The 15393-nt window shown below is 37.7% G+C and overlaps 1 protein-coding gene across 4 annotated transcripts in view; it reads right to left on the bottom strand.

Moving 5' to 3' along the window:
- ptprn2 (protein tyrosine phosphatase receptor type N2) overlaps positions 1–15393 on the bottom strand; it is a 612886-nt gene that overhangs the window by 37285 nt on the left and 560208 nt on the right. For all 4 annotated transcript variants that reach the window (XM_062984600.1, XM_062984602.1, XM_062984601.1 and 1 more), the window contains 3 exons: positions 10919–11066; positions 9750–9823; positions 63–140 (listed from right to left, as the gene is read on the bottom strand). In XM_062984600.1, the coding sequence (XP_062840670.1) occupies positions 63–140; positions 9750–9823; positions 10919–11066 (300 nt within the window). The remainder of the gene's footprint in view (positions 1–62; positions 141–9749; positions 9824–10918; positions 11067–15393) is intronic.

Raw genomic sequence — 15393 nt, 5'->3', positions numbered from 1 at the left:
TGTGACCAAGTTGCATAGCAAAAGTACTTATACAACCATAGACAAATGAGGGCAATTTTTACCTGCCAAAAGTCTGTGACGGTAGAAGGTAGAGGACCCTGAGCAGCTATGTATGCAGGGTTCCTAGGATCATGGTCCATCTGAAAAAAAAATAAAAACTACTTAGATTTGAGGTTTAAAAGTAACATTACAGTTTGTTACAAAATTGTGGATAAAAGCAATCCCATCATTTTTCCAGCTCAAAAAGAAAAGTACTTCCTTCATATCTTAAAAAAGGCAAATCTATTTTATTATCTTTTCTTAATATATGAACTTCTTCCCCCTACAAAATAAAGCTAGCAATCTAGTACTAAGATGTCCAGCAATCAATGAACTGTTTTCTAAATAGGTAACATGAGATCATTTAAGCAGCATTTCCTGATAGAATGCATTTACTTGGGTTTCTGTGTCATAGCAACCTACAGACCTCTTCAAACATTTTTTTTCAATACAGGGTATTAGGAATGCTGGGCACATTTAAGTATCTCTTCCACTTCTATCATAGCACTCAAGGGCACATGCACCTAAAAACAAGCCAAAACTGAAAAACAAACTCCTTCCTGGCCTTTTCTGGTTAGTTCATTTGTTTAAAATACAGCTTTCTAACCCTGAATGGAGGAAGTTCTACTTAAAGACCTTAATTATTACATCCATTTCAAAGAGCGAATGAGCAGGGGGGGAAAGAGATTCCCAGAAACAAAGCCGTGAAGAGTAAATAGGATTAGGTGGTTACAAAGAGTGTTTTCAAACTGATGGGTGGGTTTCTGGTCCTAAATCTTTGGCCCCATTCTTCTGATAAGGACAAGATCTGCTGATGGGAATTTAACCGTAAGAACAAAAACCCATTGATTGTAACCCTTAAAGAGAATTCCCCTTTCTCCTTCCTTCTCTCCCTCCCTCCCTCTCACACACATGCAGACACAAACAAGGCTAACATTCTGCTGGCCATCGCAAGGGCACAAAACTCATTTCTATTAACAAGTACTGAATCCTGAAAGTAGAGAACCACTGGATTAATGGTTCCTCAAAGGCAACCAGGTTTTATAAAAATATGTTCACTAAGAGAACCTAATATCACAATGAAATATAAAAAGTTTATTATAGTCACCCTAATAAGCCATTCTAATGATCAAACTAGACACTGAGGATTAGATGTGAACTCTCAAAAGTCCAGCTAGTTGTGGGAGGCTGCCGACTTGGAGGGATTTAAAATCTATTCACAGACCTATTTGTACAATATAAAAATCTGCCCCATCTTTTTCGTACCCTGTTTCCCCTAAAATAAGACATCCCTAGAAAATAAGACCTAGTAGAGGTTTTGCTGAATTGCTAAATATAAGGCCTCCCCCAAAAGTAAGACCTAGCAAAGTTTTTGTTTGGAAGCATGCCTGCTGAACAGAACACCAGAGCATGCAGAATTGGTAAATGTACATACCATAGAGTGTTGTACATGGAAATAATGGTAGTAACAAGAAATTCTTGATAGAATTCACAGTTTGTCTGGTTATGCTGGTTTGTGATAACTACTGTACAGTATATAATAAATGTTCGTTTTTTTTGTTCAACAATAAATGTGAATTCTTCTTCATGGAAAACTAAGACATCTCCTGAAAATAGGACCTAGCGCATCTTTGGGGGCAAAAATTAATATAACACACTGTCTTATTTTCGGGGAAACACAGTAGCTCATGTAGCAGCATGAAGGAAATTATGACCGAGGAATGATTTCTGGGACATTCCCCCAGTACTTCTGCCATAGGTTTGGTAAGTTGATAAATCCTCTTTCATTCAACTCAGGGCTTTATTCATCACTACTTTCAGAAACTCTCTTTACTTGGAACTTTTTTTTCTTACTAATGTAATACTTCTCCTATTAGTGTTTTGTATCCTAAGTGCAGCCAATTCTGTGATCCCAAAACAACAACTTTGAGGACTTAATCAGATGAACTTCCAGCTCCATTTTCATGTGCTTAGGAAACTGAGCTCCGTGGAGGCCATCACATGATGTGAGGACGCTTCTGTTTGTACTACATGAGGCTCCATTAACCGACTTCGAATATGAGAAAACAGGGAAACTGGGTGAAAGACAGGGAAAGGACATGGTATGACGCTATCCGAGAAGATGGAGAAAGATGATGAGCAATGGAGTAAGCCTTTCCCTCCACTCATCCCTGCCTCTGCCCTTCTGATGAAGTCCTTAGCGATTTGTACCCAACTATTTGCTTTTTATGAGGATCTAAACAGTTCTTCTAGGTGTAACCAAGGGTTTAGACATTTTTGAAATTTTGAGGATTTCAGAGCAAACCTGATTTGCAAGTACTGTGTATGCCATTTTTTAAAAAACAGAACGCCACAACAATATAGTTTAAAATAAACTTTGACACATGAAAATAATTGTAGAGTTCGCTGAATTCTGGCTATTAGTCATTTGAAGAAGCTGTCAAAATGCCTGTTATTGTGTGCCTCCAAGTTATTTCTGACTCATTGCTACCCCCAAAGGGTGAACCTATTATGGGGCTTTCTTTGTCATATTTGCTCAGAGGAGATTTATCTTTGTCCTCTTCTGAGGTTGGCAGAGTGTGACTTGTCCAAGATCACCCAATGAGTTTCCATGGCCAAGGGAGGTTTCTGGACCTGGTTTCCAGAGTCATAGTCCAACATTCAAACCACACTGGCTCTTCATGCAAAATGTTTGAACTGTCTACAAATAAAATATAAAACATATCATAAAAACCTTTCTCCAGAAAAGGTTATGACCCTGTACCGCCAATTTAAAAACTAGCCTATTGAGGGTAAGGACAGATTGAAACCACAAAAAGTGGAAAAATATCACTTTGGTAAAGTGCAGGAATATATTCTGTTTTGATTCATTTATTTTCTAAAATATCTAAATAAATTTGAGAGACAGCAACCAGAATAGAAAACCAGCAGCCAAGGTAAACAAAAAAGGAGAGATGAACATAATCACTGATGAGGTAAGTGGCACTGTCACATTAAAAACCCCCCAAAACCTTCTAAATAGTCTACAGTCAGGTATTTCTTGGACTTGAACAAATTCAATTGCTGTTAGAAAGCTGCAGTTTACAGCACTGCAAACATCCTAATGGGGAAATGCTGGTCAATTGTGTCATCAAATTAACAACAACTCAAATGGCTGCAATTTTTGTATTCTAATAAACTGAAAGCAACTATGGAGAAGACCCATTCAGGTTAAGATCGGAAGTTGCCTTCTGTTGTAGAATAGATGAGAATGTTTGTCTATTATGCTATACTATGGGAGGGGAGATGGTGTGGCCCAGATATTGCTGAACTATAAACTCTCAGTAGCTAAATCAGTATAGCTAATGGTGAGTGATGGCAAGAATTGCAGTTCAATGATATTTTGCAGGCCACGTAATTTCCATCTCACTATACAATTCAAGACCTGCTGTGGTATACTGTTTTGCGCTCTATTCAATCATGCAAAAATCGTAACTGTGGAAGGGATGCTTGTGCCAGCTCTGCCCTTGACCTTCCTGCATTGAGCAGGAGGAACACAAGAACATACAAAAAGTACCCTGCTGGATGAGATCAAAGGACTATTTAGTTCAGCGTTTTGTTCCCCACAGAGGGCAATTATATACTTTTGGGAAGCCTACACGCAGAATATAATGGAAATAGCAGCAGCAGCTTTTTCTTCATGTTCTCCTACAACTGGTATTCAGAAGCATTTTGTTGCTGTTGTGTGCCTTCAAGTAATTTCTGACATATGGTGACCCTAAGACGAACCTATCATGGGGTTTTCTTGGCAGGATTTGTTCAGAGGGGGTTTGTCTTTGCCTTCTAGTGAGACTGAAATGCAACATGCCCAAGTTCATCTAGTGGCTTTCTTTCCATGGTTGAGGAGGGATTTGACTCCTGGTCTCCAGACTCAAACCACTACGCCATGCTGGTTCTCATTCAGAAGCACATTGCCTCAGTCATTTGAAAAATGAAGGTCTATAATGTCTAGGAGTTACTGATGGGCTCTCACAAGCTATTTTTGATCAGCAAAAGCTCTAATGCTTTCCAACAAAGTGGCCAGGTCTATATATGGCTCCAGTATCATACAAACAGTGCCATCCTAAGTAAATAAAGAGATGTAATCATCATTGGGAATTAGTGTATCAAACCAACCATGAACCCAATGCTCATATGTGAAACCCAATGTGAAACCCGAGGATAAATCTCCTATATCAACAAAACAGGTAAACAGAGTGTCAGCTAGTGCAATGAAGTGAGTAAAGTACTAGATTTGAAAATTTGCATTCAGGTTCTTGCTAGAATACAAAAGCACTATGAACTGCCTGATTTTTTAAAGGAAAAAAGTGCATTAAAATGTATTGCATGCTACATAGTTGTGTCAGTCTCAGCTTTGCTTCCTTCTAGATCAATGGTTCCCAACCTTTGGTCCTCCAGATGTTTTGGACTTCAGCTCCCACAATTCCCAACAGCTGGCAAGCTGGCTGAGATTTCTGGGAGTTGAAATCCAAAAAAACTGGAGGACCAAAGGTTGGGAACCACTGTGCTAGATCAGCAATGCACCAAGTATAAGATCAGAGTTGGATGCTAGTGCTGATAGAGGAAAAAAAGTACGTTATAACTTCTTCCCTTTAGCCAAACCCTATGAACCACTGGAGCATTAACAGACTGTTGTCACCAATTAAATACATGTTTCCAAAATCAAGTAAACTGATGTAACCCACATCTACCGATACTGGTTTTGTCTAAATGTTCAGGCTGCTTAAGAATAACTTTATGAACAATCCCTAAGGATCTTAAGATCTTTTAGACACAGAACAATAAAGTGGTGTCATCAAATCAGATCTGGATCTTATGCTAAATTCTAGCATATAAAACATCAAAAACACAGCTTCCTCCTCCTCAGCATAGCCAAAAATAGATAAATCAGAAGCAGTCACCCAAATCCTTCTAGAGAGTAAGAGCCAAAGTATACCTTACACTTACAACACAGCTTGTTTTAACAGCTTCTCTTTTTTTGGTAAACAAAGTGAGATGCAGTCATGTACAATATTATCATAAATGCCCTCTTTTCCTTCTACAACCTATAGCCAAAAAGGAGAAAGCAATTGCCCCTTCTGCATGACTGGAACACTTAAATAAGCTTTTAGTGGTACCAAGGACACCTTCCCCGCAAAAAACCAGATTTTTATTTAGATTACAAAAATAAGAGTTAATCTGCATTTAATTTGTGGATTTTAGCTTGTATTTTAACTCTGTGTATCTTGTTGTATGTCTTTTAAAAATGCTTTATCTCTTGTTTTAATAATATTGTATCCTGCCTTGAGCCGCAGGAAGAGGAGGGTATTATTATTATTATTATTATTATTATTATTATTATTATTATTATGCTTTTCCCTTGAGGGATGTTACATCAGCAATTTCACACATCCTGAAATGCAATTAACAAATATAGAAGATGTATAAAAGACACAGCTATATGCAGTACAGTAAGGACATCAAGCTGGCTCATTTGAAAAAGTAGTAACTGTTTCCTGCATTGCAAACATTGTACTGAATGAAACTGACTGGATTTTTATGTTCATACCACATAAAACCATGCTTTATCACAGGCATGAGCAAACTTGGGCCCTCCAGGTGTTTTGGACTTCAACTCCCACAGTTCCTAACAGCCTACCGGCTGTTAGGAACTGTGGGAGTTGAAGTCCAAAACACCTGGAGGGCCCAAGTTTGCCCATGCCTGCTTGATCATTTATGTTCTGCCCTTATAATATGGCCATTCACATTACAGTAGAGAAATACACAATCAATATTTCCAGATTTCATGGTTAATAAATAGGACCTAGAATCACCTGAACCAGAACACACTACCCTTAATTGGAGCCATCCTTTGTTATCACGTGAAAACCTCTGCAGTGGATTAGATCAAACTGTCTCTAAGCTACAAGGTTCCAAAAACTTTGAGATACCTTAAAGTTGGGAAACATCATGCAGACTATAAACCAGGCATAGGCAAACTTTGGCCCTCCAGGTGTTTTGGACTTCAACTCTCACAATTCCTAACAATTAGGAATTGTGGGAGTTGAAGTCCAAAACACCTGGAAGGCCCAAGTTTGCCCATGCGTGCTATAAATTCACTTCTAAAATTAATTTTATTGGAAGTTTTAAAACATTTGTGTCAAATATTTTTGCATCCTTTTTAAGTGGCCAAGTTAATATATTAAATGCAGATGTTCTTTTACATTTAGAAACAGATTGGGATATTGGTAGGCATAAAGTACGGTAGGCTCTGAATAAGCAATACCTGTACTCTTTCCAGCTGACTGCCATCCTCCTATTTAGAGTTCTGGTCTAAAAGATTTCCCTCCAACTGCTTCTAATGAGAAGGAAACCATTTTATTTAAAGGCAAACCTAATAAGAAAGGAATGCAAGCACCACCCTCCTCTTCCTCCCGGCACCAGCCCAACAGAGTCTAAGAAATCGAAGGTGAAACACTTCAACTATGGAGCACCGTCTCTATACACCAGGCATAATTTTGTATAAAACCTGCTGCCAACCCCAGATACAATTGTGTTTCCATGTTACAATGTATTATGCCTCTTCTATTTTTCTAAAGGCGGCAAAAAGTGCACACAAATATATAGAGAACATTTCAAGCAAGTACTGTTCTTCTTTCAAACCACAAATGGCACAGGGAAAAATGTAACTTTATTCTTGAATTTTAAACAAATGTTTTCAATCCCTGTTCTTTTTTTAAAAAAAAAACACAAACCCTATAATGGAGTAAAATGCATCTGATTTTCAATGTCATTATGAATTTCAGAGTCTATTCTCGGTGACAAAATTTGTATGCTGTGTTTGAACAAACTGTCATGTTAATCACATTCCTCAGTCTGGTGGCTTCCATAATAAGCAAGCTGAAGGGTAGGTAGTATTTTTTTAACATAGTGACGGGTTCCCCCCTCCATCTCCAACACCCTTAGAGGGGGAAAAAAAACCCAGAATTCCCATTTACTTTCATGACCTCCGATTTAAAAGCAACGATTGCACATTATTTACTACTGGATGATTTCCCTGAAATTTAATGAGGACTAAGTACAAATATGACAGATGTAATTATCACAGTTTTATTCTGCACAGTCAGGGTCTCCTTGTGCTGTAATTGCAAGCTTTTTATTCAGCTGCTGGCAGCAGACTTATTATCATAGTATTTTATGTTATTTCAGAGAATAGGAAAGAAGACTCCCAGCTTAATTTTATTCAACGGAATTGCTAAACATCTTTTATTCCCATTTCTGAATTAGTATATATGAGGTGGGGAAATCAGCAAGATGTTTGATCCGATCTCTTTGCAGTCTTTATTCTATGTTGTTTTTGAGGGCATAAAGCCCGTTCCTCTGGATTTCCAAAGCAGAATGGAATGGGGGGGAGTGTTAAGAAAGAAAAAAACATGTGGGCATGTAGCCAACCCATTGTCTAGAGCAAAGAAGGTTCCCCCTTCCATCATGTATTGCTTGACTCGTTTAGACTCAATCCAAGGCTGAGTGAGCCACAGCTGGAAGCTGTGCCACTGACCCTGAAGTTGGAAACACACAGTTCAAACCATGCTGCCTTTCCAAGGCCTGAATATAATTGCTTCATATGAGACCCTTGCTTTGTCAGGCATTCAAAAACATAAACATGTGTCCATATGCAAAGGGATAGAGACAGTATGAGGTTGGTAGCATACATTTTAGACCAGGCATGGGCAAACTTGGGCCCTCTGGGTGTTTTGGACTTCAAATTGTGGGAGTTGAAGTCCAAAACACCTGGAGGGCCCAAGTTTGCCCATACCTGTTTTAGACCAACCTACTTCTTTAGATGGATGGACTTCATCAATGCTACCAAGTTTGTTATCAGAGTTAGTTTCTAATGTGCTACAAGAGCCTTTCTGCATACTTTATCTGGCATTTTACACACCAAAGGAGTGGTGGTAGAAATCAATTTACTACTCTATCTAATTCATCGTATTTAGCTTTAGAACTATGAACGCCCCACTTGGAATATATGGCAATTCGCATCCAAACACTTCCAAGAGCAAACACATCAAACCTGTGATATTATTGGCATGATAATTACTCAAAACTGTTAGAAGTAGAACAGCAGCATCGCTTTTTTAAAAAGGTTGATGATGGTAAAACTGAAAGTAGGTGTGAAAATCTGCTTCACTGATGTTTCAAATCTTCTCCAAACATTAACACATCTGCTATGCTTCACTGGCCATTTCTCAACATACTGGGTTTTCTCCTCAAACAGAAATTTAATATATACAGAAAAGAGGGTTTTATCTCATCTATGAAAGTTATAATAGCGTTGGCAGTTAATAGAGAGACTTGCATTGTGACTGGGAAGTTTTCCTGCATGTCATCTCTTTTATTGTTACTACTATTATATAGTATGATGGTTATCATCATATTTATTTATACAATTCCTTTTTACTAGTCTGAGACTCAAAACATCTTATAAACATAAAATAGATATAGCCAAAAATGCACAACATGTGAAAGTGAGGAATAACAATAGATTTAAAAGCAGTTAAAAGCATAACCATTAAAGAAAAGCACGTACAATACAATGCATTATGAAAGCTTCTCCTAAGCACTCAAACATCAAAGACCGACTAAAGATGCCTACAGAAGAAGAGCAGACTAAAAAAAGAAATAAAAAGTGGCACTTTCAAAACATTTTTCTTAATTTAGTTAATTCAAGATTAACCTACCTAGCTTTAGAGTTCAAGAGCATGGACACAACCACTGAGAAGGCCCCCTCCCATGTTTCCATCGGTCTTGCTGTGAAAGTGATGGATAGAGAGGAGACCACATCCAGAAGATCCCAGAACATAGCCAGGATTATATAGAATCATATAAATGGACAGAGACCATGTGGGCCATTCAATCTAACCCCCTGCACAATCAAAACACCCCTGACAGATGGCCATCCAACTTCTGTTTCAAAGCCTCCAAGGAAGGAGCTTCCACTGGACCCTGAGGCAGAGAGTTCCACTGCTGAACAGCTCTCCTTACGGTCAGGAAGTTCTTTCTAATGTTCAGGTGGAATCTCCTTTCCTGTAATATGAACCCATTGCTCCACTGAGTCCTAGTCTTCAAGATAGCAGAAAACAAGCTTGTTCCCTCCTCCTTATGACATCCTTTCAGATATTTAAACATGGCTAACATGTTTTGCAGGCAAAACAGACCCTGGCAGAACATGGTCCTTCACATAACCCAGATCTGAGTCATGTACAAAATAAATGACAAAATAACACTGGATTTCTACAGCATGAAAATAATTAACACAATTAAAAAAAAATCAGAGCCTGTAAAAATACAAACTATTGTTCCACTAATGAGTCACTGAACTATACTCTAATTCAATTTGGTATGAATTTTAAAATATTCTAATCCCATTTGTGGAATTTAATGGAAGACAAAGACAATCAAATATTTGATATATCTCAATGACCACTGCTACTGAAAGAATCAAACAGACGCAAGAACACCAGAAGCATTAGAATTCTTAACATATGATTAGGACTACGATGTGCAAGTCTAAGAACTACTACCATGACTTGCTTCGAAATTAACCCTTCAATATATTAGGATCAACAGCACAAGAATTAAGCTTTAACTTCAAAAGAGGAAAAGTAATTTGTTTTTGACAATATACTTACTATCGGACTGGCGTTGATGTAATCTGAATTGTCGTGACTGTTTTCTGCTTTCAAGCATATTCTGCAGTGATCATCTGCCCAAAAATAGAACATTAACATATTAACATAATTTTACTAAAGATTTTTTTTAAAAAAAACTGGCTTTCAACAATGAAATACTGTCATATAAAATGATTCTAAATTTGTGACTCTTTCCATATTTTAGCTAGTGGTCTTGGCAGTTAAACCCTTTTAAAGTTCCTTGCACTCTCTTTTTTGTAATTCAACACAATGCAAATGTTTCATACACTATCACCAGATAAGCAAACTACCTGTGTTTTCCGGTATCATGATTGCTAAAGCCACAACAGCAATTCCAACGCAGGAAGATTTCAATTTTTATTTTGCAATCAAATGTGTTGAAAGACAGTGGTCAAAAATGAAATTTAAATAAAAATAAATTCTTTCTTCTTCATGGGAAGCCAACATCAACGTCATGGTGCAGTACTATACATTGAGTAGTACAACATATGGCACAAAATCTTCTGTTTTTTTTTTTAAACCGCTAATGGAGTCATCAGGTATGCGGAAGAGAGCTGTGCAGCTTTCAGCCTTACAGGAAAAGGTCTGCATCTTCTATGAACATATACACCTTGGCCTCTCTCAGCCATGCTTTTAATCTTAAGTCCCACACAAAGAACAGCTGTTTTATAAGCTTATCTACTGAAGCCAACAGGTGCTGATCCACTATTGCTGAATATTAGATTAATAGCTCAAGCAGTTCTAATTACAAGCCGATAGTATTATACACTTTAGACGAATGCAATTGTATCCAAAAGCTAAAGCAAAGTTCTTTCATTTCAGTGCTAACTTTTCTGACCCTATGGAAAAACTGTCATGATGAAATTAATATTTTCACACAAAGCTATACAAAACAGCATTTGCTCTTATCGTGTTGGGAAGTAGTGCAAAACAGCAACACATTTTTCAAGGAGTAGCCATTATAAGTAATCTCAAGCAAATGGCAAGACAACAAAAATAGGTTTAAGACAGAATTTGCCACAGTAGGTTTCTTTTGGTAGAAAGGGATAAATGCTTCTTTGCTCGTCTCTTATTAATCATAAGTCATTCTGCAACAGAGAGTAAATGGGAAAGCAACAAGTAACCCATTTGGCTTAAATGATACCTACATGCTACTACAATTTGTGAGCGATTCTTCTGGACATTTTCTTCCTTGTGCGCCACGGTTGTTGCATTGGGTTCAGCTTGATAAGCACAAAGCGCTTCCCATTCTTTCTCCAGACGATTCTTGTTCTTCAAGTGGTCCTCCATATAGGACTGAAATTAGAAGGATTCATCAGTGCTATTTATACGCTCAACACTGTTATTCCATTTAACACATGAATGAACTAAAGAGAAATACTTTTTTAAAGCTTCAGTCCAATGAACCGCTTGGCTATTGCTGCATGTCTATGGACTTATGGGACTTGAACTTCTCAGACAGCAGCCTATGTAGCATTTTAGTCGTGTGTGTGAGAGAAAGCCTGAAAATAACATCCAATATTGCCATAGGCTAAGGTTAGAGAAGAGTACAGTGTTCCCTCACTTATTAGGTTAGGTTCCAGGACCACCTGCAATAAGTGAAAATCCACGAAGTAGGGGCACTATATTTATTTTAATATTTATACATTATTTTAGTAGTTATACACTATTTTAAGTCTTTATCAACCAATTGGTTGATAAAGGTTGATAAATTGCCTCCTTTTCCTCCCGTTGCCACTTGGGCTCCTTTTCTTTTCTCTCCCTTTGGCTTCTCCTTCCTCCCTTCCTTAGGCTGTAAATTGTAATTTTTTATGATTTATAATAGTATTTTAGAGTTTATTGAAAACCGCAAAACAGCGAATCCGCAAAAAGTGAACCGCGAAGTAGTGAGGGGACACTGTAATCAGTTTTCCATCCCTTGGATACATTAAAACGTAGGGGGGGGGGGGTTTGCTCCCAGAATCAGTGTTGTTATTGTTTTATCATATCAGAAGCGACTTGAGAATATACTGCAAGTCGCTTCTGGTGTGAGAGAATTGACCATCTACAGAGACGTTGCCCAGGGGATGCCTGGATGTGTTGCTGGAAGGCTTCTCTCATGTCCGCGCAAACTAGAACCAACAGACAAGAGCTCACCCCATCTCACAGATTTGAACTGGCAACATTCAGGTCAGCAACCCAACCTTCAAGTCAGCAGTTCAGGTGGCACAAGGATTTAATGTTGTCAAAGCCAGGATTTCTAGGATTTGTCTGGATTGAAAGCTCTATTTGGAGCATTATCACAGACAGGAGGAACACAGAAAGAAGGCCTGCTTTTATTAACTCAGTTGAGAGGGAGTACCCAGGTGGTAATAAAATGAAGGCGACACAAAGGCAAATTAATAGCAAGGGAAAATAATGGACTTCGGTGTGAAAAACAAGAAATTCTATGTTTTCTGGTAGTTAAAGAAATCACTGAAAACATTTCTGTGGGCTCTGAGATTTATCATATGGCTGTTCTTATCTATTGCCAGTTTGTTCTCATCAACATTTTTGCCTGAATTGGAATACGCCCAACCCTGAAAATAAAGTTCCTCCACACCACAAAGTGGCCTGACAACTAATCCTAAAGATCCATATGTTCATAACTTTATTTCATTTATACCTATTTTATACAAATAGGAGAGGATACTTAGATAATTAAAATTACCAAATAATAAAAGCATACAGTGGTTCCCAAGCTTTTTTGACCAGGGACCACTTTGACCAGGGACCCTGCTCCAACAAAAGGGTTACAAAACAGTTTTTGGTTAATTTTAGATTTGGTTTTGTTATCTGAGGTGCTGGTTCAGAAAATTGCATTTGACAGACCACATAAGCTCTAGTTTCTAATACAGAACATATGCCATCCACTAGTCACCATCTGCTTGCCCACAGAAAACCATATTTAATAATCTAGAGCTGATGTGGTATATCCAATGCAATTTTCTGAATCAGCACCCCAAATAACCCCAGGAACAAGCCTAAAAATGAAGACACCAAGGCACCCCCGCTTCCAGGTGCCATGTGGAATGGCTCCACTCAGAGGGAGGGAGGAGGAGAAGCAGCAGTCAGGAGGCTTGTTGTCATGCCTTTAATGGGTATTCAGCCTCTCCCCTTCCGACATCTCCATTGCCTTGGCACTATAAGAGGGTCTCATGAGACTAGTCGCTCTCGTTGCAACGGTGTAGTAACAGTGAGGCCACAGACCCTGTTTCAGTTCTTGGGGACCACTGGCAGTCCACAGACCACAGATTGGGAACCACTGTTCTAAAAAATAGGCACTCCAATCAGAGCTATGATTATTGCCCAAGTACAATAATGCTTTAAATCACATGGTGTCATCTTCATATGCTACAAGCACATGCTGTTCTTTTCATTGCTGCTAGCTTTCATAATTACATTCAGCAATATATGGGAATTGCAATCTACAAGTAACAACAGTACAAAAAACATTACTAAGGATTCTGTACAGTCTGATATAGAGTGATAATACTGAGCCAAGACCTTGTACATTTCTGACCACATGACCTAATATCAGTTTCAATCATTCCTGCTAGTTAGCAAGTAGGAGAAAAAACCACTTGTTTCCATATACAACATCATCCACTATAAAGCTGTACATATTTCACACATCCTACTCTTAAATCAGTAAAACAAAACACTTTAAGACTCAGAAACCCTTTGCCTCATTACATGTAAAAGAGAATATCGAAGAGGTAGAGAAGTTTTGTAAGATAACCTCCAAAGAAGAGCCATCTATTACATACAAGTTGCAAATACAAGTATTACTTTTTCATTTCACATAATGAACTTATGAAACTGATTGCAACAGCTATGGTGATAGCCAGTGGGAAAAACATATGGTAGGCAATGTTGGATTATTTATTACCCTGAATTGAGAACATGGATGGATTTTTCCATAATTGATAAAGAACTTCAATGTCAAGTTGACCATCATACCTAACTATTGGCTTAATCCAATATAACAATTATTATGCTTTCGTTCACCGTTCTAGCTCATAGGCTGATATAATATGGGTAGTTCCAACTATAGTCGACTCATTCAAACAATTGTTAGATGTCAAAACCCAATTTAATGGATCTACTTTGATTAGCACTACTTACTGAAATGATCCATGTATTTCATAGAAATCTCCGGTAAATGCAACCTTTTTTTTTTTTTACATTACTCTGTCTTCACCATAGGAAGTATGGTAATGCTGATGAAGGCATGTTTTGCTATTACTTTTTAACAGTTTAGAAAAACTCTGGTGTCATCCTTCTAACTTTATCATCAACAAATGAATTTGGATATTCCTTGCAAATCAAAACATGTTTGTTGGGATGAAAATGTTGTCTGATGTATGGTCTATTTTTGTATAAAATATTCATGGGCATTTTTGAGCAGGTTTATGGAAATCAAATCTGCCAAAGGCAGTCAAAGATTAAAAAAAAACAAAGGCATTTGCAGAAATAGAAAAAGTATAATAGAAAAATGCATTTAATGCCAATGAGATATTTTGGATTATAAGATTTGTCTTGATGAAGGAAGGAAAGAACATTCATACTTGAATGCCACAGTGACATGTATGCCTTTGGTGTCTCCAAGGTGCTATGGTACAGTATTATTTTGATGTGAAGGGATTATCCCATCAGGATAAAAGACATTTGGCACACGTAAGAGAAGAGACACTTAATAAAAGAGATTTTCAGAGATTATATAACAATCCTTTCTGAAAACAAAAGTTACACAATATCTTCAAAGCTTAGGTAGCATCTGTTTTTGTTGGTCTAGTAAGCCTTGCACATCTGTACAGAATCCTACAGTGTTATAAAAGAAGGTCTGTTATAAGACCTGCATCTGTCTTTGAATTTCTACGTTGGTTCAGGTAGCTATGAAGGTTGTTTGACAGGCTTAATACCCAAGTCTCTGTGCTTTCAAAATTGAAAAGTTGACTAAAAGTTCCCAAACAGCATTTAGTACAATCTTGATAGCAAAAACAACTACGTGACCAATATTCTGTATGGCCATTGTAGAACCCAAAGAACAAACTTTCATATGGAAAATGCTAAATGTATTAATTCAAGTAGATACTTGGTACCTACCATAGAAGTTTGTCTTTTATCAGGTTAGATAAATGGCTCAGTTGCACATCTGGAATCCCATTTTGTGGAGAAAACATAGCCAACTTCTATTGACGATATGTGAAGTTGACTGTCAAGGGTTTCTGACAAGAATCTTGTCCAGCTCTACTTACAGATATAAGGAATTGAACCTGAGACCTTTTGCATGCAAATCACATGACCAATGACTAAACAACTTCATCTTGTTAATTTATTCCCTGCATGCAATGGAAAAGAGTATATGTGATCCCATTTTATTTTATATATTATCTAATACTTTAAAAAATACTTTTATCACTCACTATCTGATTGAGTCCAACAAAAATCAGAGGTGGAATTCAAGGATGTCCCAACATAAAGTAAAATTACAATCCTAGAGACTAGAAAGAGTAGTTATGTCAATGTCCCCCAGTCCCCATCTCCATGGCCTGCTTTTCCCAAAAAGGTTTCCTGCCAGTTCCCTCACTGCTGATTATGA

This window comes from Anolis carolinensis, chromosome 6, assembly GCF_035594765.1.
Source record: "Anolis carolinensis isolate JA03-04 chromosome 6, rAnoCar3.1.pri, whole genome shotgun sequence".
Classification (NCBI taxonomy): domain Eukaryota; kingdom Metazoa; phylum Chordata; class Lepidosauria; order Squamata; family Dactyloidae; genus Anolis; species Anolis carolinensis.
This window is presented reverse-complemented; position numbering and strand designations above follow the sequence as displayed.